The following is a 26,314-nucleotide window of genomic DNA, read 5'->3' as shown; positions in this document are numbered from 1 at the left end:
CCCGTCTGTCCATATTTGTAAGGACCGGGTTTCAGCGAGACTAGCTTAAGCAATGACTACCCGTCCAATCCATATCCATTATATACCATACATAACACACACATACATCTCTAAATTATCCTCAAGGCAGTAAATACAAGTAATTAACAATAAATAAATATGCAACAACAAAAATGCCCCTAATATATTTTAACTAATTATATGCATAAATAAATAAATATTTATAAAAAAATGCATGAGCATGTCAGATATATAAATAATATTGAAATTAAAAAAAAAAAATCAATATCTAACTTATAGACTAGTCGACTCGACTGTAGCTGGTTTGGCTGGAAGAAGAAAGATGGTTGGCCTGATCGCCTATACAGACACACTGATCTTTATCAAAATACTGACAAAATTAACCAATTAATTTAATTTACAGATGCAAGAATAATTCTTATAATATTGCTGAAATTTTAGCAAAGTCTCCCCTATAACTAAACTTAACCCATTGCAAGAAAACTCAGCAAAAAGCAACACACAGGGCCTCAGGCCCACAATAACATCACATGCTCATCCGAGGCCTATAAGAACCTAATCTAACTCCAATAGTCCAAACTCCAGCTTGGGTTCCTAACTCCTTTACAGTTTAATTAATTATCAAAAACCCTTTGAAAATTCCAAAAATATTCCTGGGGGTCCTTCTCATCATCTTAAAGTCTATAAAATTTATTTTAATTATTTTTAGCATACCAAGAATATTTTACAAATTAATTAGCTAGTCTAGAACTAGGTAAAAATCACACAACTTGAGTTTAGGATTACCTTTGCAAAAACTGCCACTTAAAATGCGTCTGGAGCATCTGAAAATGCTGAAATGATTGTAATATTGACTATATTCTAGGATGGACCACCGAGCATTCAGATCAGACTGGAAACTCGGTCCCAAGCGCATGTGAGTTATCGTCAATCCGAGTACATATCTGGGATGCCCATGAGCTGTTAGTGATGAATCCGCTGACAGTTTGTCCAAACTCTGCTCTGGTCACCTGATATCCGCTGATTTAGTTTAGGCCGTCCAATGAGCATCTTCTCTTCGATCTCCGATTAACACGTAATTGGTGTGAAAACGAAACTTGAGGAGTGTAGATCCACGATCCCTGGGTACAATTGTCCAAACTGGCCACCGATTTGCAAGAAAGTCACGAAAACTCAAAATTTCTTTCCCCTTGATCTCACTCATTCGGCCACCAAATGATGTGAAATTGGTCCTAAAAGAAAGCTCATGAAACAAGGTTTCCAATAACACCAAAAACACCTCGATTAGACTTTAGATGGAGCCAAAATCATGCCTGGAAAACACCCCCTGCACCAGAGTTAAAGGAGAAGCACCATTGCTAGAGCTGCTCTCCGGCAAGTTGACGACTTACCGGCGTCACTGGGTGGTGGAACTTCTTTGCCAGCTACTGTTGGTGGCTGGAGGTTCGCTAGTAGCTATAAAATGGAGGGAGAAAGTGAGTGACGAGAGGGAGAGAAGAGAGAACATGGAAGGGAGAGAAAGAGCAGCTGGGTTTGTTGGTTTTTGTTTTTTTACTTTTAATTTCCATTAGGTCCTTATACTTTTTAAAACTTTTCAATTGAGTCCAAAACTCTTCAATCAAACCCTTTTTCAAATCTAATAATTATAATAACAATCAAATTAATAACAACTAAATTAGATTTGGAACCAAAATTAACAATAATGAAATAATATACTTTATTATCCAATTTAATATAAATCTTTAAAACTAATCTTTTAAACTAAAATTCAAACTAATAAATAATTCATAAAATATATTTAGAAGTAAAATAACATAAAAATAGCATATATAAATGAAAGTATTATAAAAATGTAAATTGGTTATATAATATTAAAATAATATTTAAATACTATTAAAATTTATAAAATTTATATTTTAAAAAAATTCAGGTTATTACATTTTTAAACTCTTATCTTTGCTTATTTTGTTAGTTAATTTTCAATTGAAATAATATTTAGTTTAATTTTAGTTAATCTTAGCTTAAGTTGTTTTAATTTGTTTCATTTAAATTAAATCGATGATCTAAATATTAGGAAAATTAAAATACATCTTATAATTGAAAACAATTCTATGAACATGATACTTTACTTATTCAATATTATTTGTGTGATTTCGTATATTTATGGACGCGTATTAATTAAACTTTCACGCTGATAACAATTTTCGCTAACTATCCTAATGTTCCAAAAGAAAGGTGGTAAATGACTCATTGTCAAATAGCAGGTGACAGAAGAATATTAGAATTGCCCAATACACAGCCACCTTTGAACCAAAAAAAAAAAGAAAAGCTCTTCATTTGCTAGCAGATTTTGAAGCGCGTGTCTTTATGGGAACTATAATGTAAGCAAAATGTTTCTCTTGGAGGTAGGGATTCTTTGACTCCAACTATTTCACTCAGCTTTCCCATCCATTTCCATAAAACTGGAAATTTCTCTTCACTGATCAACTCTATTCGCATTACTTCTTGACGTATTTGGAAGAAATAGAATATAGAAAATGCCACAATGTCTAGATATCCAATACCTTCTCTTCCCAAGAAATCATTTTCTTTGAGCTCCTTCTCTAGCAGCTTCATCTGTTCACCAATTTCTTCCATGATCTGCTCTTTCTCCTCCCCTGTGGCTGCACTAGCCTTCAGAGCTGTCTGGAAGATCTGTACCAATTATCAGTCGTAGTTAGAACTGTTCCACCAATACTCACTCTTCTAGTTAAAAAGAAAGCAAAAGGGGTTATTATTATTTTCAATTTACCTTTTGGTCCACAAATGTAGCCCAGAGACGAGCTACGGCTCGGTTGTGGGGTTCTTTAGGCAAGAAAGGATTACTTTGCCAGGTCTCGTCGATGTATTCAAGAATGACAAGCGATTCTGCAATGGACTTTTCATTATGTAAGAGCACAGGAATTTTCTTATGAACTGGATTAGACCTAAGAAGCAAGGAGCTCTTGCTGGATAGATCTTGTTCTATGTGCTCATATTGTATCCCTTTTAGCTTCAGGGCTAGTTTTACTCTGTGACTAGAAGGACTAGCCTATGTGCCTAGCAGCTTCACTTCTTCATTCATTTAGGATTCTGCACTTAAGAATATATACTTGATGCTGAAACAAACTTTGTGTATTTGTTATATACAATAGCAGATTAAATTGAAGGAGAAGAAGCAGAAAAATACTTGCTACCAAGAAAACACACAAAATCTCCAAAAATTATCACAATAATATAAGGGGATTGAAATTATATCCGAAATTCTCTTCATGGGTTTAACATTTGATTCATTCAATCACCAAATACATAACCTAATGTGTATATAAATAACTGTTATCAACTTACAAAAATAAAGACAAAAAATCTTATATTCACAAAAATCTCTGTTTCTTCTTCTTTCCTTTACCTTTTCCTGTTGCTTTCCCTTCTTCTACACAAAAGAATAGCCACACGTTGAAGTCAAGTCAAGTGGATAACTTCGGCCCCCCAAAAAAAAAAGCAAGTCAAGCGGATAAGTTCGGTGTCCAACGAAAAGACTACACTACCCCAAACAAAGTGCAAACTCTCAAGTATGTCCGGTCTCTTTATAATAATACCCATGAAATTTCGTTAATATATATATATATATTGTATCAAAAGATGGAATTTCATTGGCCTCTAAATGGGCATAGAGAAGAGTACATAATTAAACTGAGTCATGGGATTATATTTAAAGGAGACACATGTAACATATTAGAGGTGATTCTTTGAGCAACCATATTATATTTTCTTTTTACATGAGAAAAAGAAACCAAAGAAAAGGAAGTAATCAACAAACAATTGTCATTCACAATACCCTATATGCTTGGTGGACAGGGACCTCCTTGAAGTGCTTGGATAAGTACAGTTCAGTCTCTCTCAATGATAATTCTTCCATAGCCTTTGTATTTTGCTAACAAAATATCGTCTGGCATGCAAGGGCTTCTACATTCAAGCGAGAGCAGATATTAGAAATAATCTTTACTGTCTATGCTGTTGGGTTCTGCTGCTGGTCTCTCCCAATAGCTACTATAGAACCTTTGTTAGCCTGCATCAAAATTAACCTGCAACAAAATTTCGTTAATATTTTAACAATTTAAATCTAGTGATGTACATTAATTTTTTACACACGCAATTTTTTTACAAGAGCATAGAAATATTGCATTAGTTGATGAGTACAAGGCCCACAAGCCCAATAATTGTGAGTTACTTTCAAAATTTCAACCAAGCCCAATCTAAAGCCCTAGGACTTAAATGGGTTGTCCCGAAACTCCTCTCCTTCGACCGCCATTAAGGACGACTCCGTCTATTAGCAGAGAACAAGGGAAAATTTTTTAATTTATAGGTTAAGTGGTAATGTAATATTTAATATTTAAAAAAAATATTTATTTCCACAGCCTAATTTATCAACATCACAATCAATTTAATAAATAATTCATAAAGAGTATAAAACACCCTCATATAAATATTTAATAAATAAAAAAATATTTAAACACAATTTAAAATAATTCTGTATATTAATAGCCTTTATTATCTCTTATTTCTATTTTCACGTGAGAAATTTAAAATAACATATAACAACATTTTCTTTTATTTAATTTTTTTTTCTTAAAAAATTATGTACTTAAAAAGTATTTTTTTTTCCATATCATTTTTATGTTCAAATTTTTTAAGTATATATATATATATATAATGGCCAATTAAGTTGTGTCTAAAGTTTTAAATTTGTATATATTTATGAATAAATTAATATGAAAATGTTAATTTTTTTTGAACTAACATGTAATTGATAATCTTGTTATATTTATTTAAACATTTAAAATTTAATAAAATTATCGTTTTTTTACTAAAAAATATTTTTTAAAGAGAATTAGTCTAGAAATTGTTTATTCATTTATTAATATTAAAATATAATTATATATAAAATAATGAGTAAATAACGCATATCTCAATGAGTTTTTTTTTTAATGAAAATAATCATTTTGTATTTTATAAGTTATTTAAAAATAATTGATATTGGTAATAATTTAAATAAAAAATGTATAATTAATTTGAAGAATTATTAATTTATCAAAGAATAAAGGTACAAAATTCTTATTTTTTAATGGGTTACAAAATATTTTTTTTAATTTTTCTTTTTTTTTTTTAAGTTGACGAATGAGAGAAAATATAAATCGTAAATATAACAATGATTTTAAATGAGATTGCGATAACTTTTTACTTTATTTATAAATAAATGATTAATATTTAAGGAAGTTTTAGTCTGTTCTTTTTTATTGTTGTGGCTCCAATATATCGAGTTGTAAAAATGGACACTCTCAATTTAAAATTCAATTTATAACATACTAAATTTTAATTAATAATCATCAAAAGCTTGTAATTCGCAATAACTGATTTCTCAAAATGATTAACCTCCATTAAAAAAGAAAATAACTTAAATACTATTAAATAATCATCCCTCTTCCTTAGTCTCATCTCTATCTCTCTCTCTCTCTCTCTCTCTCTCTCTCCTCTTAAAAATTCAACAAATGGATTATGGAGATTGAATCCAAGCTTTTCAATTTTTTTTAGAATATTATCCAAGCATTTGTTGAAAAAGCAGCTTAATTTATTGACTTTAGCATTGTGGGTTTTAGAAAAATGTTAATTTGCTTTTATAGTTGTCACTATATAAACGTAAAAACTCCCATTATATTAATGAATAGCGGATTGAAATTCAAAACTCTCAATTGAAGAGATTAATGAAAATTAGTTTTGGCTATGACAAATGAAGAAATTAACATCCAAAAGGGGTTTGAAAACAAGTGCGCAAAAATTAAATCAAGAAAGCATTGATCTTATAATTAGAAAGCCCAAATCTTTCTAATAAGTGGCGTATGAATTTGTTATTATTGGTGAATGTGATGAAACCACTTAATTTAAAAATTCAAGTCTCAAGAATAATTTTATGTTTTTAAAATATTTTTAGACAATGAACTTAAAATTTGAATAAGTATCGGTTTAATTTACAAAGTCCAAACTTTTGGTATGATAAGCTCTAATATCATGTCCAAAAACCACTCAACATAAAAAAAATTAAAACTTATAAATGAGAGTAATAAGAATAATTTTACATCTCTAATAAATTTTGAATATACGGACAAGACTGAACAAAATAATCCCATCTTGTCTAATAAGATACCAAGCAAAGAAACCAACTTAAAAGTTCAAATTTATAGTTTTATTCCAATTATTGTAGAGTGTGAATAACACTAGATACAGCACAAGTAGAATCGAAGAGAAAAGATCTCAATGTATTACGATTCTGTATCAAGAAGTTACGGCAAGGTTGAACATACTTACATGACATAACAACAGTAGCTTTGGCATCTGACCAGCCATGCACAATTCTCAAACCTTACTAATTGTGCACTATTTAAACTTTTTATTTCGAGGCAGATTTTGCATATATATTAGCAAGAAAAAAAAAACTATATATAGAATGATAAAACATTCACTTTATTTGGGAGCAGATTTTGTAGCTTCAAAGCAAGCTTTAATAAAAGCAACATGTTTGTCTCTCGGAGGCAGGCATTCCTTCACCGCATCTATTTCGAGGAGCTTTCCAAGCCATTTGTGTAAGACTGGGAATTTCTTTTCAGTGATGAACTCCACTTGCATCGCTTCTCTGCGCATTACTTGAAACCAATGGGCTACAACCAATGCCAAAATGTCTAGGTATCCAATCTTCTCGCCTCCAAATAATTCCTTCTCTTTTAGCTCGTTCTCCACTATCTTCAGGTTTTGATATAATTCTTCATTGAGCTGCTCTTGCTCCTCCCCTTTGGCCCTATTAGCCTTGAAACCCGTTTGCCATATCTGCATCAATTGTCAATAGGAATTAAACCAGATAAATGATCATATATATACACACGGACACACACACATGCAATTACAAGCAAAAAAAGAAAAAGGATATATATATATATATATATATAAGTGATGAAAAATTTAACTTTTCATCGACGAATTTAGCCTAGAAACGAGCTATGGCTCTGCTGTAAGGATCCTTAGGCAAGATGGGATTGTTTTGCTAGGTCTCGTCAATGTACTCAAGAATGATAAATGATTCTGCAACTGGTTTTCCATTGTGCACGAGCACGGGAATTTTTTTATGCACTGGGTTGTATTTGAGAAGCAGAGGACTCTTGTTGGAGAGGTCTTCCTCTATTTGCTGATACTGGATGCCTTTTAGTTTCAGGGCTAGTTCTATTCTGCAACAAAAAGGACTAGCCCACATTCTAATTAGCTTCACTTCTTTATGTTCTGCCATTTTGGATTCTGCACCTTGTTGTTAAGCTGCGATTATTGAAGTAATATGTGGTGGGTGTTCTGAATTTATACTCAAGGCATATGGAGTTTCTTGATAAGGAAGTTGGGATCAAAGATGTTATTTAATTCCACTCCAATTACTTAGAATTCAAAGTTGTCATTAATTTAATTTTGATATCCAGACCTATCCATTGGTTGTATCAGCAGCAGCAATCAATGTCATCTATGAACTCAAAGATTGTGCCGGATTCTTCAAGATATATGTACACTTCAAACCAAGCTTTTATTCGTAATCTTCGCATGACACAACTCAGAGCTGCAAGAGATCTATCTACATATTCGTCAACTATAGGGTATGTGCGTCGCAGACAACTGTGCGACTAAGAATGTATGAAATACGACTTTATTTGGAAGCAAAATTGGGAGCTTCAATGCGAGCTTTGACGAAGGCTATAAGTTTGTCTCTTGGAGGCAGGCAGTCATTGACCACTTGTATTTTTTGGAGCTTTTCCATCCATTTGCATAGAACTGTCAATTTCTCTTCACTAATAAATTGGATTTGCATAACTTCCTGAGGGACTTGAAACCAGTGGGCTGTCATAAACGCCACTATGTCTAGGAACCCAATTGTCTCGCCCCCAAAGAATTCCCGTTCTTTTAGCTCGCTTTCCAGCAGTTTCAGCAACTGACAGACTTCTTCAATGATCTCCTCTTTCTCCTCCTCTTTGGCTGAACCAATCTTGATAGCCGTTCGCAAGATCTGCATACATTCTCCATACTAAACAACTGAAGTAGCTTTTCGAAAATTGTTAATAACTTGTAATTCATATATTTAAGTTGTTAGTTTCCTAAATAACGACTCAAATAACAATGTTAGACAAACACTTGATAAAACAGACTCTCCTGCTAGCATCGAAAGAGTGAAATCTGCAGGTATACAAGGAACTGATTAATTTACTTTTTCATCTACAAAGTTGGCCCAGAAACGAGCTATGGCTCTGTCGTAGTGGCCTTTAGGCAAGATTGGATTATTTTTCCAGGTCTTATCGATATATTCAAGAATAACAAGTGATTCTACAATTGGTCTTCCATTGTGCACCAGAACAGGAATCTTCTAATGAACTGGGTTGTACTTGAGGAGCATAGGGCTCTTATTGGAGAGATCTTCTTCTATGTACTCATATTTGATTCCTTTCAGCTTCAGGGCTAATTCAATTCTGCGACTAAAAGGACTAGCCCATGTGCCAATTAGCTTCACTTCTTCTGCCATAAGCACTATATCAAAGAACAAAAATCAGCTGCTAAATCAAGATAAGAATCACCGTATATTCGAGGCTTCGAGCTCAGGGACCTTTACATCTTCTCTCCTGTAGTCCTGTTTGATTTACTAAAACAGCCACACATCCGTATGGATATGTTGTTCACGCAAAAGGACCACATTATCCATTCAAAACATCTAATTATCCATAGGCATGTGAAATTACAATAATATGGCATTCAAATTTAAGACTTCTTGCAAGCCAGGACGTATTAATTTTAAGTGGCTCATATTACGATAATTATTAGACATTTAGAGGCTAAGTAAAGTGGAGGATATTGTGACGGGTACAATACTTTGAGTCGGGGCTAATTTTAATTATAAGGGTTAGGGCATTATTATATTTTGAGTACTGATTACATAAGGGTAACCATTAAAATAAAGAAAAATTAGGGAAACATTAAAATTTTTTTCTAAAATTTAAAAATTATCCCCTAAGTCAGGCTAAGCATTTAAATTTTATTTGCTATAATGAAATTAAGTGTAAAATAATAATTTATTCAAATTATAAAACCTTACTTAAAAAATAATCTAAATTAAAAAGTTCTTTTTTTAATATTTTGTCCATTTATTAATCAAGATAGTGAATTGATAAGCTTGTGTACATTAATTAATAATTTCTTGTGATTCCTTATATTTTCAAGAAACACTACAAAAAATAAGGGGTTGTTATGCACAATTTGCTAGCCTAGAGTTATAAAACATTATAATACATGGAAACTTTGTTATCTATTTAAACAAACCAAAGCTTTTATTTATCACACAGAAGACAACCAGCACAAGGAAACATAGCACAAGATATAGCATAACGACATAGAAAACAGGAAAAAGAAAACAAAAGAAAGAAAGTTATTGAAAATTACATAAAGTACCAGAAATATATATAAAACCACGAAGCAGGTTCTAATTATTTGGAAGTAAACTTGACAGCTTCAATTTTTGCTTTGATAAAAGCAATATGTTTTTCTTTTGGAGGCAGGCATCCATGGACCACATCATTCTTTCGAAGCTTTGCTATCCATTTGGACAAATGAGGATGTTTCTCTTCAGTGATCAGGTCTATTTCCAGAACTTCTTGGCTTACTTCAAACCAATGGCCTACAAAAAAGGCCACAATGTCTAGGTACCCAATTGCCAATCCTCCAAAGAATTCCCTTTTCTTTATTTCCAGCTCGTTCTCCAGTAACTTGAGGTGGTGATGAAATTCTTCAAGCAACTGCTCCTTCTCCTCTGCTATCGCAGAACGAAGCTTGATTACTGTTTGAAAGATCTGCATGCATAGATTATCAGTTCTAGTGAGACTACAATGACCATAATAAGCAAACAAAATAGACAGTTAAATTTACCTTTTCATCTATGAATTTTGCCCAGAAACGAGCTGTGGCTCTGTGATAAGGTTCTTTAGGCAGGAAAGGGTGGTGTGTCCAGGTCTCGTCAATATACTCAAGAATGACAAGAGATTCTGCAATTGGTTTTCCATTGTGAACGAGGACAGGAACTTTTTTATGAACTGGGTTATAGTGAAGGAGCAAAGGACTCTTATTGGAGAGGTCTTCCTCTATGTATTCATACTTGATCCCTTTTAGTTTCAGTGCTAGCTCTATTCTGCGAGTGAAAGGACTAGCCCAGCAACCAATCAGCTTCACTTCTTCTGCCATTTGGGATGGTGTTCTCGTTTATGGTTTATGAATGAATGTGCTGGGCTTTTCTTTATATAGAGAGAGAATTTCTTGATGAGCAAGCCTGGAAAGCAGTTGTGATCTTATCATATAGTTCCAAGTATCTAGAATTATTCAAAGAATATTTTCTGCAATGTCATTGATGACCGCATTGATGTGCATAGATTTTTACCAAATGTGTTTTTGTTGGAGGTTTGAGCATTCATCATCATTTAACTAATCCAAGTAGAGACGTTGCAATTGGACAGTGCTTTCCTGAGTCAGTGAGTTGCTATATATTTTAGGAATAAGGCTTCATTTCATTTTTTTAAGAATAAATATTTCATAAATCTCAAATATTCTTTTCAGAAATCAATAGTTTAAAATTTTAATCATAATTATCAAACAAAGTCGCTAATTATGTAGAGTGTGAGAAGATCCCGAATTCAAATCTCTTTAACTATCAAATGAAAGAATTATCGCTAATTATTATTTAACTTTTCTTAAAATAAAATAAAAAAAAATTATGGAGCAAAGCATATGCTTGCATTTTGGCAGTTGACTTTGAATTGGCATAAAAGTCAAATTTCTAGGCAAGTTAAATTTCAACTATTATATTTATTTGCAATTAAATTTTATGTAATAATTGTCTCTAACATCTTAATCAATAAGTTAAATTTTGGTTTAATAATAGTCAAATAGTATCTACTATATATCTAGTGCTATAAAGACTTAGTTAAATCTAAATTAGAATTAAAGCAATAAAAAGAATTTTTCATAACCCAACTAAATTAGTCCAGTTAATAAAAATGATAATTCTCTTTTTTTTTTTCAACTTTGTTGGAAACATTTCAAAATTATTTATCTTGAATGCATTTAGCTATTGTAAAGAATGTACCCATAAGATCATCGAAAAGAAAACTTAATCTTAACGTGTGAAAGCTGATTTAGAAAAAGTAAAAAATAAAGAAATAAAGAAAAATATCCATACAATTTTTTTCTCCAATGAATATATAGAACTACAACATTTCAAATGGGTCACACCGTAAAGAGAAATTATTAGGTGCATTCAGTACACATATATTATTTCTCATAATTACATGAGATCTACTATTTATATTATAAAAATGACTCATTTTTCTGTGAGAAAGAGAACACTATTTTTTAATACTCTGACGTATCTAATAATTAGAATAGGCTTCTATCAAATCCTAAAACTTTTATTCAATTTATCTAGTAACTTTAGCATATTAATTAATTTAGTGCTAGCTTAACATAAATACAAGTCTCCCAACACATTCATTATCCTTATCACTAAATATAATTGTCTTGTCATAGATTAAAAAATTTTAAGTAAAATTGATAAATTAATTAATAAAACTTAAAATCAAGTAAAATTGTTGAAGCCATCGGCAAGTCTACCCTTGGAAATGAAATTTTCTTATTTGTTAATTGTTTGTTGACATTTTTTTATACGTAATGGAGTAGTTTTTATGTCACAACTTACACAAAATCCACTGTCTTCGTCATGGTTTACGACTTAAGATAGGCCAGTTTCAACAGAATATTGTACAATAATAATCGGCAAGGGGAATCGACTGTGCTATAAGTTACTTATTATCCCCTCTATTTTATGTGGAATAATCCATAAAGAATGATAAATTTATAGGCGTGTCTAATTTAATTTAATCAAATGGCTGAAAGAATATCAACCACTTTGATAGGCACTGCTTTACGCCTCCACTCTTTTTAAAAAAATTTAAAATGAATCTCATAAAATAATAACTATATAATATTGAGTTTTATACAAATTTAATTAATTAGTAGATTTTTGTTTTCTAAAAAAAATGAGTAAATAAAATTTTTTACCTGTTAATTAATTATTTGCTTATTATTTCATGTTTAATGTTATTCTATTGGTTCACTATAAATGTCATGTTTGGTTTAACTGTTGAATACATCTAATAACTGTCACTGATAGTCGATAGTTGATAACTAATAATAGTTGATTTATATTAAGTGTTTGATAAAATTATGTTTAACTGTTGTTGTTGATATATAAAATGACTGATAAAGGCATATATATAAAATTTATTTTATTATTAAAATAAATATAAATTTATTATATTATATTATTTATTTTATTATTAAATTAAATATATAATTATCAAATTAATATATTATATCATTTATTATATTATTAAAATAAAAATATAATTATTAATTTATTATATTATATTATTTATTTTATTATTAAAATAAAAAAATAATTTTATAATTTTAAAAGTATAGATAAAATAATTAAGTAATTATTATTATTGATAAAGAAAAAACTTATAATTAAATTTTAAGTTTTTATATATAAATAAATATTTTATATTTTATGTTATTAATAAAAAATATTTTAATAAATATGAAATGTGTTAATTAAAATGTTAAAATTATAAATGAAAAATATAAAATGTTAATAATATTAATTTTTGAGTTAAATAAAAAAAATAATATGATTAAAATAAAAAATAAAATCAAATTAACTCTAAAAATAGAACTGATATAAACTACAGCTAATGAATATCATATCAACTATCATCAGTATTAGCTTTATTTTTTAAAATTTATCACATATTTAAATTCATTTATTTAGTTATCTATCAATTACAGGCTGCAAGCAAGCAACAAGTGAATTAAATACTCTCAAAATTATTCTATGCATTATAAAACATGGGCTGGTTGTAAACAACCAACAGGCCCTTTTCTATCATAGCCCAAGCATCGAGGCCTATAGCCTATAACGATGGCCTCGCAATTGATGACAGGGCAACAAAACCAGGTGCTGCCACCGACCACCCAGATGGAGGCCCACGGCTTTTGGTTGGGACTGTATGTTGAATCTTCTTTATCAACATGCCGCAAAAACACCAGAAAACAATCTGCATCCCAACCGTTGGAATTGAATTTGCCTGTTGCCGCCCCTTGTTTTTCTTTTTTAATTTTTTTTTAATTTCTTCGATAATCCCTATGTATTAACATTATAAAATGCTCTTCACCATTTCATTTCATCATTCCAAAATTCTTCAATCTTGCATTTCTTCTATGGCTTCTCTTATTCTTTTGTTGTCAGCTCTTGTTCGACCCAAGAACCCAAATCTTGCATTTTCAACAGCGGCAATGCTGCCATCTTCTTCTTCTCTTGCCTCTTCTTGTGCTGGTGCCATTTCTTCTTCTCATTCCAAAAAGCCATTGCTGGCGAATGACACCAAGAAATACGAGTCAGAGATCTTAGCTGAAGATGTGCAGGAGTCTAAGTTTTGTATCGATCTGTCCTGGCCTTAGACTGCAGATAATTCGAGACAAGAACTCAATCATCAATACTGAATCAGGAGCCTCGAGGATCAATTTTTGCACTTTAATTTAGATTCAGTAGCAGAAGTTTAGCATTTCATTTGTCATACTCATGCCAGATCTTCTGGCTGTAGAAATTCTCTCCTGTACTTAAATTGATTTTCACCTTTCATGCATATATATAAGATATTAGACGCAGCTCTTTCAACATCCATGTTCTTCATCTGATGATTTTCTAACGTTCCATCATGGCCATGAGACATGCAATTAACCCCAGAGCTTTATTTCTGTGGAATCCGGCTGGTAAGGCACATTCACTTTCAAACGTAGGAAGCCTTGCCATTCCAACGAAAGGTTCCAGTTGTTGTTAAATCAACCTGAACTAACCCCTCGAAAAAGTTCTGCATTCTGTTGGTTGATTTGGTTTGGAGCTAAACCATATGCTTGTATCGGTAAGGGTTTGGTGCCAAAATGCACCTCCTCTACAGTGATGTTCTGGTCCCACTGTTCCACAACCATGTGCTGCTGGCCGTTAATCAGTAGTATAAAGATGACATCTGCTTCTTTTTCAAATGTAAAACTAAAAAATTATTTGCCTTTTCTATTAATCTTTCCATTTTAATATAAATTTAAATTGTATACATAAAAAATAAAAATTATGAAAAAAAATCATTTTACCATTACATTACAATAAGAAAAAGGAGATTAAAATTTTCTAATTGATTATTATTATTAAAAACACTTAACCAAAAAAATTGAATAAATAAAAATTCTAACGGTGTTCATTAATTATGCCTTTGGTGGTGAATCTTTTTTCAATCCTCTACAAAGTTGCAATTTTTGCCTTTACTTGTTTTACTTGTTAACAAAGTAATTCACATTTTTGGCTGTGCAGCGATTCCCTTGCCGGGAAAGACACGCCACAATCTGATCCCAAACTTCCTAACGTCACCATTACCTGCTGTACGCCATTGTTTCTTTGCCAGCCGAAACTACCCATAATTCTTGAATATTGCAAACATGCTTTCTGTGTCCTCTCTTTTTCCCCTGTTTTCTCTGTTTCGTCCACCACCGTAGCCACCATGCGTCCACAGTTGTCGAGCACCACTCTAATACTAACCACCAAAATCCACATTATGGCCTTAGATGGAATCGTTAATGTGAACTCTTTGTTCACTTTAGCGCTTTTTCTTGGTCTCGCTTGGTACCCTGCTCCTGACCCCTCTATCTCCCTCGTTACCGATCCTTCCTGCGCTGCTAGCTCCGCCATTGCGGAGGATCTCATCGCCTTCCATGTTTACTCCTTCAGCTCTTTCCTCTTCTCTAGTCTCATTGCTTTAGCTCTCAAGCAGGCTATCAAGATTGCAGATAAAGACGACAATAATATTGTTAGTGTTGACGAGGTGGGAAGTGCTTCCCTGGTGCAGGTTAACTTGGTGGCTTTAAGGGTGGGGACTTTGATTTCTGGGTTTGGGTCTGTTTTCGGATGTGGGTTCTTGATGATGGCTTTGGTGCACTTGGTGCAGATAAAGTTGGGGACTTTGGCTTGTGGCAGTTTGTACACTTTTGCTGCTATTGGTCCTTTGGTGATATTGGTTCCTTTAGCCTTACTAATCTATGTTTTTCTCATGCTTTATGCCTTTACTCGCTAGGTTTTTTTTGAATGATGTTCGTAGGATTAATAAAAAGATTAATACTTAATGCTTATTTTAAATGTGTGAAATGCCACATATATTGGGCCTTTGAAAAATGAAGTGAATAAAAGTCGAGTGAAAAATAATATATTCACGATTCAAAGTGTTGTTTTATCTGATAAATATTACCTTTACCTAGATGAGTCAAAAGAAAAGAAAATATTTGCAATTATTTTTATGTGGGCAATAGCTGATTTTGCGATATGTTTTTAATGCTAAAACTGTTTCGTTTTAGCCTGAGAATTCAATAACTACAAGCATCTGAGTTGCACGTTCTTGACTGTTTAGATGTGATCTACTGGTTTAGGTGCATCATTTGGTGCAATTTGCAGTATAAAATTGTGGGTTGTATTGGGAATGGTTGCTTTTGCGTCTTTCATAATATTTGCCATGACCAAGGGAGTTGGCAGAGACAATGGCTAAAATTTTGTTTTATTGATATATATAATAGGAGGTGTAGATATCAAAGCAGGCTAATTTATTCTATAAAGTCAATGAATTATACGATCGCTTAACCACATTTTTTTTGCTATTTTAAAGTTCATTTAAAAAAAAAAAAAAAAAAAAAAAACCTAAAGTGGATCGTTGAGTATTTGCTTCACCTCTACTGCTAGTAAGAGAGAGAACCATGTGCAGGTGCCTTCTAATTCAAGCACACAAACTGAATGCCCTTTTGGCACTCAAAGTATGCTTCTTCTTAGGTTCCTTACTAGATTCAAATTGATTTTTGTATCAGTTCCAATCTAATTATTGCTTTCATGTTTTCAATCTATATTTTACATGTTAACTTGATTTATGTTTGCCGAGGAAAAGCTTGTTAGAAGGATCTCATATCATAATTTGGCATTTCATGGCTAAAGATCAGATTGTTATCTTCAGTATTCGTTGTTTCTGCTTAGTCACTGTGCTCCTGTCTGCATTTTCATTCGTTTCAGTTCTCTATTGGTTTCAATGCTCTGTTCCATGCTATTCCAAAAGCCAAATGATATTGCAAAAGCAATATCAACCCATTAATCTTCTTTCTTTCCCTTCTGCATGGAATCATCTTTCCTTTCCCTCAAAACCACCCCCAAAACACCTTAAAATTGCGCTCTTTGTGAAGAAATGGCCTGATAGATCTCATGCTGGAGGGCTTGAACGGCATGCTTTGACCCTTCATCTTGCACTTGCCAAAAGAGGGCATGAGCTACATGTTTTCACCACTTCTCCCCTCAACTCCACCTTCCCAAGGTACCCACTGAGCAATTTATATTTTCACCTTTCAAAACCAACAGCCGCGGGTTATCTGGACCAAGCTTTGGTCTGGAAGCTATTTCATACTCAAAACTCAACCAAGAAACCTTTTGATGTAGTCCACACTGAAAGTGTGGGGCTCTGGCATGCTCGATCACAGAACCTGACCAACTTAGCTGTTACTTGGCATGGGATTGCATATGAAACCATTCATACTGACATCATTCAAGAACTTTTACGGAATCCTGAAGAACCACAAGCATATGCATTGACTGAAAGAGTTAACAAAGTTGTTGAAGAGGTCAGATTTTTCCCTGATTATGCTCACCATGTTGCCACTAGTGATCATGCTGGAGATGTCCTGAAAAGGATATATATGATCCCAGAAGAACGAGTTCATATTATTCTCAATGGCGTGGATGAGGAGGTTTTCAAGCCGGATGCTGCTAAAGGCAAAGAATTTAAGCAGAAATTTGGTGTCACGGAGAGTAGATTGTTGGTTTTGGGCATGGCAGGGAGGTTGGTGAAAGATAAAGGGCATCCCTTAATGTTTGAGGCGCTGAAGCAGATGCTCAAGGAGAATGATACATTTCGTGAGAACACTGTTGTTTTGGTTGCTGGAGATGGTCCTTGGGGTCCTAGATACAGGGATCTTGGGGCAAATGCACTTGTTCTGGGGCCATTAGAACAAGCTCAACTGGCAAGGTTGTACAATGCAATAGACATTTTTGTCAACCCAACAATTCGAGCTCAAGGATTGGATCATACTTTACTAGAAGCAATGCTATCTGGTAAGCCTGTTATGGCCACAAGGGTAGCCAGCATCACAGGATCTGTGATTGTTGGAAAAGAAACAGGTTATATCTTTTCACCAACAGTACTTTCATTGAAGAATGCTCTCTATAGAGTTTGGGAAGATGGCAGAGGAGTTCTAGAAAAGAAAGGCCAGGCTGCTAGGCAGAAAGGGTTGCAGTTGTTCACTGCTACCAAAATGGCAGCTGCTTATGAAAGGCTTTTCCTTTGCATATCAAATGATGAGAACAGAATGGAAGATTATTGTCAATTCTAACCTCCAGTCCAATTAAAATAGCAGTACCATTGCCTCTTTGAGGTCAATTATGAGAGATTGTGAGAGCCAGCAGTGACTGTTGTAAGGAATTTTGTAATTTCAGTTCAAATGCTCCTGTCATTACAATTAAGTAGTTGGGTTGAAGCTGTGGAGGAACCAGTTGAAGCGAGACCTTTAAGAAGAAAACAGGACAGGAACCAAGATATCTTATTGTAGTGTTACCATATAGACATGATAGATCTGAATCCAGTAAGTAGCTGTGACCATTCTTAAGCGTTAAACACTTATTTATTGCCCATTACGCTAATGAGAAGGAAATTTAATTTATAATTTTTTGTGGATACCTGAATCTTGCATTTTAATCTCTTAGTTTTCTATTTTTGAACTTGTAGATTCACAGGCTACAATTTACCTCAAGCTGGGAGGAAGTTTAAATTCTGATAGCCTTAAACAAGGTACTTATTTTTGGCGGCTACTTTTGTAGTTGGATTAGCAGACAAAGCTAGAGAGATGAATTTTGATTTACAGTTATGAAATCCTGAAAGAAACGTGACATTTATGTATGGAACTGTATGGTTTTGCTAGACAATATGATTGGTGTATTTAGAAGTGGAAACAGGTTCACTGCTTTCTGCCTGTGCTATAAAATTTACCACCCTAGAACAATATCTAATGATTTGCCAATTGAAGGCTGAAACCTGTACCTCAGAAAAATTATGAGCCTTTTTTTAAGTTTCATATATTTCTGCAAATAATAGGAAAGATGCACAAAATTTTGGGAATGAACCTTCAAGCATCCATGTTGACATGTACAACTGAAGAGGCTCAAAAATCATCTATATATTGATATTTCTTACATGCTTATAAAAAGAGCATCAAAACAATATTCAATGGCCCAGGTAAATTGGCCAAGAGCAGAAAGAGTTCACTACTGTTGCACAGTTTCTTCAACTTGTCTTTCATTGAGGCCACACTCATTTCAAAATCATGGAACTTGAATGTCTTTACTGGGGAAAGCATTTCAAGGATCTAACAACATCAGCTGCTTCTTTATTTTGCATATTTTCGTTATTGTCACCTAGGCTTCATGAATTCCTGTAATTAAAAGGGGAAAAAAAGAAAGGAACGGATAAAAAAAAAAAAGGATAAAGAAGAATTTTTTGTTGTTTATTTCTAAGTTGACTGATTTTGGTGAGCACAATTGCTTTCATGCTTGTATGTCTTTACTCAAATTTTCTTTTTTCACTGTTGAAAACGGTTTCACCAAGGGCTAGCGTAATTCTACCCACTGCACTCTTCCTACAGGTAGGCCAAAAGACGAAACTGAAAGTAAAACTCACTTCTAGGCACTAAAATAGATAATATGATAAGTATTTTCTTGTGTTACCAGGATATGCCAAGAAAAATTTTTCTGCTTCTATATGAAATTTGAGTACCTTCAATTTGTTTAGGTTGTATCAGTGTCCCTCCTCTCCCTTCTCCTATTATCTCTCCTTTTTTTCCTGGTTTTTGGTTGGGTGTGATTAAGATGGGGGAGGAGATTGAACACATGTTGTTATATTCCTGCTGATCAGCTGAAAAATTAAAGCAATTGAATTTATACAGAATGAAAAAGACTCATCTATCTTGTCTTAAAAAGATTATGTGTTTACCTTAAAAAATAGATTAAGAATTCATATGACAAGGGAAGGCAAGGTCCTAATAATAAAGTGAACCTGCAGAAAAGCACATTCAGAATATTGGAGTTAATGTTATAGTCTAGAGCAGGAGCTTAAGTATCTACTTGTAGCCTCAGAAAACATGTTAGTTGTTACCTTGCCACCAATTTCCTCTAGAAGCACCGTTTGAATTGTTGCCGTTAGGATCATCTTCTCCCCCATCTTTCTTGAACTAATTGATTCACAAAGTACATCAGGTCATTTACTTGATGCATAATTTCAGTAGTTCTATATGCTGACAATATCTCAGTATAGTATTTGAATTAGTCAGTTACTAAAGAAGACTCACCATGGGATATGATCCAGAATGGCTACTTGGGGGCTGAGAATAGTTGTCTTGCCCACCATAGTAAAGTGATGAACTTAGATGACATGGTTCTGCTCTTTCTTCCATAAAAATAGAATTCTTGTTCTCGTCAGGCATGTTATAGCTTGCTGCCTCGCTAGTCACAGCTGTATTGTTAATAAAAAAATTAACAACATACGAGGCAATTTGCTCCAAGCTTATTCTCTATGCTCAATATTTGAGAAATATTTGGCATTTCACAAGAAATAAGGAATGATCAGTTCAAGGAGAATATAGGTAAATTAGTTTTCAATGAACATGATCGACTCATAGGAAAGATAGGAATATAGATAATGTAGAACAAGCCTACTAAGACAAACCTGGAGCTACTTGTTTGGTGTTCCACCCTTGATTTTCAAGGGGCTGCTTTTGCCAAGATCCTATCACCTCAGAGCTTGAGGATTTCCTCCCTAAAACCTGAACAACCAAAAACAAAGTTCAGATACTGACTCAGAAATTTAGTAATGTTAATTTACAGAGCAAAGTAATTAATAAAATCTACAAAATGGACCTATTTTAGGCCTATTATTGGTTTCCTAAATTAAGCAGATCCTATCAATAGCTTGAACTTTTCCTGTTCAGTTCAAAAAATTGTATTTTTATAGCAGAAAATGCCCTGAAGGTAACATTAAAAACCATAAAATCATAACATGCATTTCAAAATGGACTTCCAAATTAGACCATTATATACCTTCTCTTCCCTCCCCATTTTCTCAAATTCTTTACTGAGTTATTGAGTAAAATCCTAGTAATAGAATAGCATATATCAACTTTAAAGCATCCATAAAGTCCCATACAAACATCAACATTTGTATCTAAAGTAGTGTAAGATCATACCGTGGATGGTGGTGGAAAGATGGAAGCAAAAATCCCAGTTGAAGTAGAAGGTGGTGGCTCCTTGGTGCCAAAAAGATCAGCTGTGAATGAAGAAGAAGAAGAAGAAGAAGAAGAAGAAGAAGACCCATTCTTCCTACAGTCCATTATAATCTTATCTACACCTTGTTAACAAAACTAGCTATATCTCTGGCTGCCTAACCAATTCAGTTTCCACAAAAACACTTACAGCTGATAAAAACAGATACCATTTGCAGGGAAAAAAGCAGGAAAGAAGACAAAATAGATTAGTTGTCTCGTAGAAACATCGAGCATGTGCATAAATATATAGTCCTCCACTAGACGCCACTGGCTGTGCCGCCCATGTGCCATCATCGACAAGAAAAGGAAAGAAGAGAAAGAAGGCTCAATCTTTATTTATTCTATTTTATAAGATCTTTTCTTTTCCTTTTATCTGAGATATGGTTTTTCCTAGCAATTAACATTCTGTTTCTCTCTTCAAATTTAATAACCCACCATGATCATCTTTTTCCCAAGAAACATGAATGGATAAGTGCCACATGGGGTCCAAATGTCATCCTAAGTGGACATGCCAATGAGTGACGTGTGTCACATACTGGATAATTGCAACCTCCCATTGCTATGTAGAGTCACAAAAGAAGAGAAGAAAAATTCCCAACTCAAAAGACCCATAATTTTCTTGGATACTAATTAGCTTGAAGACCTTGAAAGGGAGAGAGAGAGAGACTTCGAGAAAACTCCAGTCTTGTTGATCCCACAACAAGATAACTAGATAAGGTTTGTTTTTCCACTCAATATCTCTTTAGGATGTGGTTAGTTGACAACACTCCCTTCAATTATCAATCAAGGCCAATCTGTACTTGAGCAAGGTTCAAAAATATTTTCCAGTTTCAATTTATTGTAAATCATTTTAATGTATTCTCTTTTATATATATTCTTCTTTTTATAATTAAAGAAAATGAATTTAAAATAATTTTTTTTGCATAAAAATGGGTACTTTTCCATAATAAAATAAGTTATCGTCACCATTTATTCTTGGGAATAAAGTTGCTGCTGATCTTTGTCAATTGTCATGGTTAAGCCAATATGAGAAGTGGGGTTTCTTGAACTGTAACAAAATTCCACTTAATTAGTGCAATTATTGGATTAGCATAATGAGGAAGCAATCATTCGGTTAATGCCTAAGAACATCTAAGTGCTTGATTGGTTTGGCGGCTCACTTGCAGTTGACTTCGTGGCAAATTGATTGCTAATTTTGGTCATTCTCTACATGATTAGGTATTAGAAATAAAATTTTGGACTTTTAATCCTTTATTAGTGTATTCCAGTTTCATCCAAAAAGTAGAGAATAAAAATAAGAATAATTTATAAATTAAATTTATTAAAAATCACATGTCAATCTTTTTAATTTTCAATTTTAATATAATTGTATCTCTTATAATTTATTTCATAAACACAATAGTATTTTTGTTTAAATTTACCATTAATTATTATTTAAATGAGCATAATAATTTTAAGCATATTTTTAATTTGAAATGATTACTTCTTTTAGATTTTATTTTATTGTCTTTCCATCTAAATTTATTATTTTAATGAATCTAATTCTCAAATTATAATTAATTGATATATGTTATATAAATTTAATATATATATATATATATATTGTATTTTTAAATATAAAATATATATAATTATTTAGTCTTACAGGTTTGTAACTACAGGTTTTGCGCTATCAACAACATGTAGTTTATTCGTCCTAAAAATAATCAGCCAACAGCACAATAGTAAAGCTCTACAAAATCGTGAGCGGCAGGATTCGAACCTGCGCGGGCAGAGCCCACATGATTTCTAGTCATGCCCGATAACCACTCCGGCACGCCCACTTGATGGTGACGTAAGTACATAATATATATCTTTATACTAAACATGACACCATCATTGCAAAAGATAAAAGGCCCACCTAGTTTTTAAAATAGAAAAAGAAAATTACTTTCATGTATTTTAACAAAATTACTTACTAAAATATATTATTTAATTTTTTTATTTTAATTTTTTTATCAATTTTTTAGCCAATAATATTAATATTAATTAAATTATTATTTATTTTTTTATTTTAATAAAATTAATTAATCAATCTCTATAACTTAATTTTATTAACTTTTTAACTTATTTAATTATTCTTTTATATTCAAACTGTCTTGACGCCTCGCTTTCTATTTCCCTTCCTATTTCTTTATTATCTTTTTTTATTTGTTTCTCTTTAAGTTTTTATTTTTCCTATGTATTTTACACCGTTTCCCCTTCTTTTTCTCTATCATTTTTATTTTTATGAAAAAAATAGTGTAAATTGTTTACGTATAAAAGGACAGTAAATTTTCTTAAATTTCTAAATAATTATGGTGATAATTTAATAAAATTATTTTTTAATAGAAAAAATATAAAAATGATGTATAGAGAATTGAGTAAAAATATTTGAATAATTTAAAAAAAAGTTGTAAATTCAAATTTAGTCATACATAGCAAAATTTTCATTTTTATCTAGATATATTTTTTAAAATATTATGTTTTAAAATATATAAATCAATTAATTAGTTTAACTAAAATAGAGTAATTAAATAGTAATATTTTTTAAAATATAAATATCAACTAATTAATTTCATTAAAATAAAAAAACTAAATAATAGTTTGACTAATATTAAAATTTATCGAATGATAAAAAATTTAACGATTAAACTAAAAAAATTTAGTGAAAATAAAATATAAAAATAAAATAATATATTTTTTAAAATATGGAGATTAAATAATTAGTTTCATTAATACAAAAAATAAATAATAATTTTGCCTTTAAACAATTAGTGTTTGGACTGAATATAAATTTTGCAAATTTATGCTTAAAAATGTTTAGAGTAATTGAGTTAATTAATATAAGTATACCAGTTGAATGTAATTCAACTGGTAAAAAGGGGACTCGAAACTCAACTTGGAACATATTCAAGCTGAACTCAATTACCATTAAAAATATAAATAAATTTGTTTACTAATCTCAAAATAAATAAATTCTAGTGATCTCAAGCTTGAGCTTGAATTCATAAATTATTATGAATATAAATCAAAGTTGAATTTAAAATTTTTGCCAGCAGAATCCAAATTTAGCTCGATTCATATCCCTAATCAAAATTGTTTAAATGTATCTCACCAATAGTAATTCTCTCTTAAACGCTCAAAAGATTAATATGGACATGTTGGCAAGTTCAAATGAACTAGTAAATCATCAATCAAAACCAACATGAAAAGAATCCACAAGAAGCTGCCAGATAAGGTATTTAAAGACATAACAGCAGTGCAGTAGCTCTTTATTAATTCCAAAGAAATCCATTTTAAATTTTTCGGTATATCACAGTTTTAAGTTCAATCAGAACAAAGAATGCCCCATCCTCCACCTTTCAGCTCCACCTTAGAGGGGAAAATTATTAAAAAGCTCCACAGCTTGAAGCTCTAAAAGTTGAAACCATGGCAATGTGGGATGCATCCTAACATTAAAGACTTTCCTCGCTCTAAAATAGTGCATAATGCCATAATCGCCTATCATTTGTTATGAGCTTTAAGCGGTTGAGATATGACCACGTCCTTCAGTAAAGAGAAGGATCAGTTGTTGCCTGCAAATAAATGAATTTGGATTAATCAAAACAAGGGAATCATATTTGCATTACACATGAAAGCAATTCTGTAATCCAAAGTCTCCTCTGTTATCTTTTGTTAATCAATAATTCACACCATGTACTCCTTTTCAGTGATCACTTCAAGTAATTTTTCGAGGATGATGTACTGATATCTCCCCTATTACAACGCCGTCTCTGATGCCACAAACATGCTAATGAATATCTCCCAACAAGCATAAACAAAGTGTGATACCAAGAACATATAGATAATGCCTCATGCATACATTAGTACACGCCAAATATCTCTTCTGGAGGATCATAAACATGTTTTTCAGGGAAAAGCTCCTCATAATCTTGCTTCACTCTGCTCCTAAGAAGTGGGTGTGGTAAAAGCCCCTTCAACAAAATCCTAAAGGGTAATTCCTCTGGTGGATCTGGGGACTTCTTCATGTCCTCGTATATATTCATTGCATCAGCAGGAGAGCCATCCCTCAAGAAGCCCCTAATGACTTCTGTGTACATTTGAGAATCTGGGAACAAATTCTCATTTCTCATAGTTTTCCACAGCTTCATTGCTTCATCCATTTTTCCACTTCTTGTTAATGCAATGACCAAGTCCTTGTAGAGATAGACATCGGGCGTATACCAGTCTTGCTTTTGAATGACTTGAAACATCTGAAATTTTGATGAGATGGGCATAACACAAGTAAAATGATCAATGCCATAACAATATATAATCCTGCATCTGCATGGTTAAATTTAATGCAATTCGACAACAATGAAACAATCTTGAAGCTTAATTAAGGCCTGGCTCATGAAGGATATCTTTTCAATTCACAATAAAAAGTTGTTCTGATAACATCAAGTTAATTACATAATTAAAGAAGCAACGACCAAGAGCCAACATTTCTTTGAAGCATAACATCAAACAATAAACAAGCAACATCAATTTGTGACATAACCATGCTGCCCTCGAACCTCCATTAAGATTGCCGAAGATCAATGAATCTTCCTATAAACTAAAGATGCGATGAAGAAGAATGAAAACTAAATTTAAGAAAGATCCAACAAAAGAAAACCACTAAAATAAAGCAAAAGAAATAAACTTTAGCAATAAAAGAGAAAAACAAACATCTTAAGTAAAAAGAAGAAATAAATAAGACCAGACCTTGAGAGCTAAGGAGACCTCCTCTTGGCGCTCAAGCTCAGTGAGGACAGCAATCATGTCCATTTTTAACAGCCTCAAAACATGGGTTTTTATGAACTTCTGAAGCTTCTCTTCGTCATCTTTAAGCCTCTTTAATCCTTGAGTTACAAAAAGGGCTTCTTTTCCTATCAGCTTCTTGCCTCTCCAGAGGGGTCCTCTCGGCCTCCCGTCGTGGTATTGCCTCAACCCAGAAGAGAGATTGTATAATGTATTCAATTCTGACGCTGGTATTTGGGGGTTTGAAGGTAATGGGTTCTGCTTTATTGGTTGATTTGGTAGATTTTGAAGGAGTACTGTACTGAGTTTTGCTATTCTTGATCTTGAAAAGGCGCGAATCGCCATTTGATTCTGCTAGGAGAGAACTAGGTTTATGTCATGGAGAGATTTTGGCAGATGAGTACTCGAGGGAGACAAGAAGACTCAATCGAACGATGGCGTTTGGAGATGAATAAGAAGAACTGGTTAAAAGCAAGCCAGGGCCACGGGCATTAGCAATGAGCTCAATTCAATTAAAGAATTTAAAAAAAAAAAAAAGCCAATTTTTGTTTTTTAAATTTTAAGATTGGATGGAGAAAAAAAAATCTATGTCAAGGCGTGGTAATGCAATCAAGTACGAGCGAACATGGAAAATTATTATATTTCCCTAGAATATCATATCATAGAACTAAGTTGATGCAAGCCACTAATAACAATAAAACATATCAATAATTTATTTTAAAAAATAAACTTAACAAAATCAATATTGGCAAACATGGCTTAATTAGTTTTTATTCCCGTAACTGAAAAAGAAAAAACAAATCATGCAATAAACTTATTTATGTATTTTATTATTATTGATTTTGGT

At 32.4% G+C, this 26,314-nt stretch overlaps 5 protein-coding genes, 1 non-coding gene and 3 pseudogenes across 8 annotated transcripts; 2 read left to right on the top strand and 7 right to left on the bottom strand.

Annotated features, from left to right (window-relative positions):
* Positions 1 to 2,118: 2,118 nt before the first annotated feature.
* On the bottom strand, positions 2,119 to 3,441 carry LOC110644231 (glutathione S-transferase U7-like; annotated as a pseudogene).
* A 3,033-nt stretch (positions 3,442 to 6,474) lies between these two features.
* Positions 6,475 to 7,387, bottom strand: LOC131174731 (probable glutathione S-transferase; annotated as a pseudogene).
* Positions 7,388 to 7,437: 50 nt separating this feature from the next.
* On the bottom strand, positions 7,438 to 9,027 carry LOC110644257 (glutathione S-transferase U7-like; annotated as a pseudogene).
* A 372-nt stretch (positions 9,028 to 9,399) lies between these two features.
* Positions 9,400 to 10,386, bottom strand: LOC110644247 (glutathione S-transferase U7). Its single transcript, XM_021796944.2, has 2 exons — positions 10,036 to 10,386; positions 9,400 to 9,959 (listed from the first exon to the last, which is right to left on the bottom strand). Exons 1-2 carry the CDS (start codon positions 10,345 to 10,347, stop codon positions 9,597 to 9,599), a joined length of 675 nt encoding a protein of 224 aa, XP_021652636.2. The 5' UTR covers positions 10,348 to 10,386; the 3' UTR covers positions 9,400 to 9,596.
* A 2,924-nt stretch (positions 10,387 to 13,310) lies between these two features.
* LOC110644285 (uncharacterized) lies at positions 13,311 to 15,506 on the top strand. The gene has a single exon (XM_021796987.2). It carries the CDS (start codon positions 14,772 to 14,774, stop codon positions 15,339 to 15,341), a length of 570 nt encoding a protein of 189 aa, XP_021652679.1. The 5' UTR covers positions 13,311 to 14,771; the 3' UTR covers positions 15,342 to 15,506.
* A 278-nt stretch (positions 15,507 to 15,784) lies between these two features.
* Positions 15,785 to 18,782, top strand: LOC110644265 (uncharacterized). The gene is made up of 2 exons (XM_021796963.2): positions 15,785 to 17,934; positions 18,078 to 18,782. Exon 1 carries the CDS (start codon positions 16,234 to 16,236, stop codon positions 17,683 to 17,685), a length of 1,452 nt encoding a protein of 483 aa, XP_021652655.2. The 5' UTR covers positions 15,785 to 16,233; the 3' UTR covers positions 17,686 to 17,934; positions 18,078 to 18,782.
* LOC110644295 (uncharacterized) lies at positions 18,508 to 21,344 on the bottom strand. Of its 3 annotated transcripts, none has more exons than XR_009144705.1 (6): positions 20,587 to 21,344; positions 20,070 to 20,166; positions 19,693 to 19,856; positions 19,500 to 19,575; positions 19,122 to 19,400; positions 18,508 to 18,780 (listed from the first exon to the last, which is right to left on the bottom strand). XR_009144705.1 is itself a non-coding variant. In XM_021796999.2 (6 exons), the coding sequence occupies exons 1-5, from the start codon at positions 20,728 to 20,730 to the stop codon at positions 19,384 to 19,386; spliced, it is 498 nt and encodes a 165-aa protein (XP_021652691.2). In that variant the 5' UTR covers positions 20,731 to 21,344; the 3' UTR covers positions 18,508 to 18,780; positions 19,338 to 19,383. The 3 variants fall into 3 exon arrangements, 2 of the variants coding, with proteins under 2 accessions (XP_021652691.2, XP_021652699.2); XM_021796999.2 differs by having other exon boundaries at positions 19,338 to 19,400; XM_021797007.2 differs by lacking the exon at positions 18,508 to 18,780 and having other exon boundaries at positions 19,162 to 19,259; positions 19,338 to 19,400.
* A 1,061-nt stretch (positions 21,345 to 22,405) lies between these two features.
* On the bottom strand, positions 22,406 to 22,487 carry TRNAS-AGA (transfer RNA serine (anticodon AGA)). The gene has a single exon. It is a non-coding gene; the product is annotated as a tRNA-Ser (tRNA).
* Positions 22,488 to 23,926: 1,439 nt separating this feature from the next.
* On the bottom strand, positions 23,927 to 25,967 carry LOC110644313 (protein THYLAKOID ASSEMBLY 8-like, chloroplastic). Its single transcript, XM_021797022.2, has 3 exons — positions 25,432 to 25,967; positions 24,548 to 24,938; positions 23,927 to 24,260 (listed from the first exon to the last, which is right to left on the bottom strand). Exons 1-2 carry the CDS (start codon positions 25,810 to 25,812, stop codon positions 24,549 to 24,551), a joined length of 771 nt encoding a protein of 256 aa, XP_021652714.2. The 5' UTR covers positions 25,813 to 25,967; the 3' UTR covers positions 23,927 to 24,260; position 24,548.
* Positions 25,968 to 26,314: the final 347 nt, after the last annotated feature.

The sequence above is a fragment of the Hevea brasiliensis genome, chromosome 16, assembly GCF_030052815.1.
Source record: "Hevea brasiliensis isolate MT/VB/25A 57/8 chromosome 16, ASM3005281v1, whole genome shotgun sequence".
NCBI classification, from domain to species: Eukaryota; Viridiplantae; Streptophyta; class Magnoliopsida; order Malpighiales; family Euphorbiaceae; genus Hevea; species Hevea brasiliensis.
This window is presented reverse-complemented; position numbering and strand designations above follow the sequence as displayed.

Bases quoted from the DNA above. Each gene is read 5' to 3' on its own strand.
- LOC110644313 (XM_021797022.2), bottom strand. From the start codon at position 25,812: ATGGCGATTCGCGCCTTTTCAAGATCAAGAATAGCAAAACTCAGTACA. The intron at 24,939-25,431 runs GTCTGGTCTTAT...TCAAAATTTCAG, and splicing joins AGGTCTCCTTAGCTCTCAAG to ATGTTTCAAGTCATTCAAAA.
- LOC110644295 (XM_021796999.2), bottom strand. From the start codon at position 20,730: ATGGACTGTAGGAAGAATGGGTCTTCTTCTTCTTCTTCTTCTTCTTCT. The intron at 19,857-20,069 runs GTTTGTCTTAGT...TTAACAATACAG, and splicing joins CACCAAACAAGTAGCTCCAG to CTGTGACTAGCGAGGCAGCA. The intron at 19,576-19,692 runs GTGAGTCTTCTT...TGAATCAATTAG, and splicing joins ATTCTGGATCATATCCCATG to TTCAAGAAAGATGGGGGAGA.
- LOC110644265 (XM_021796963.2), top strand. From the start codon at position 16,234: ATGGCTAAAGATCAGATTGTTATCTTCAGTATTCGTTGTTTCTGCTTA.
- LOC110644247 (XM_021796944.2), bottom strand. From the start codon at position 10,347: ATGGCAGAAGAAGTGAAGCTGATTGGTTGCTGGGCTAGTCCTTTCACT. The intron at 9,960-10,035 runs GTAAATTTAACT...CTATGCATGCAG, and splicing joins CAAAATTCATAGATGAAAAG to ATCTTTCAAACAGTAATCAA.
- LOC110644285 (XM_021796987.2), top strand. From the start codon at position 14,772: ATGCGTCCACAGTTGTCGAGCACCACTCTAATACTAACCACCAAAATC.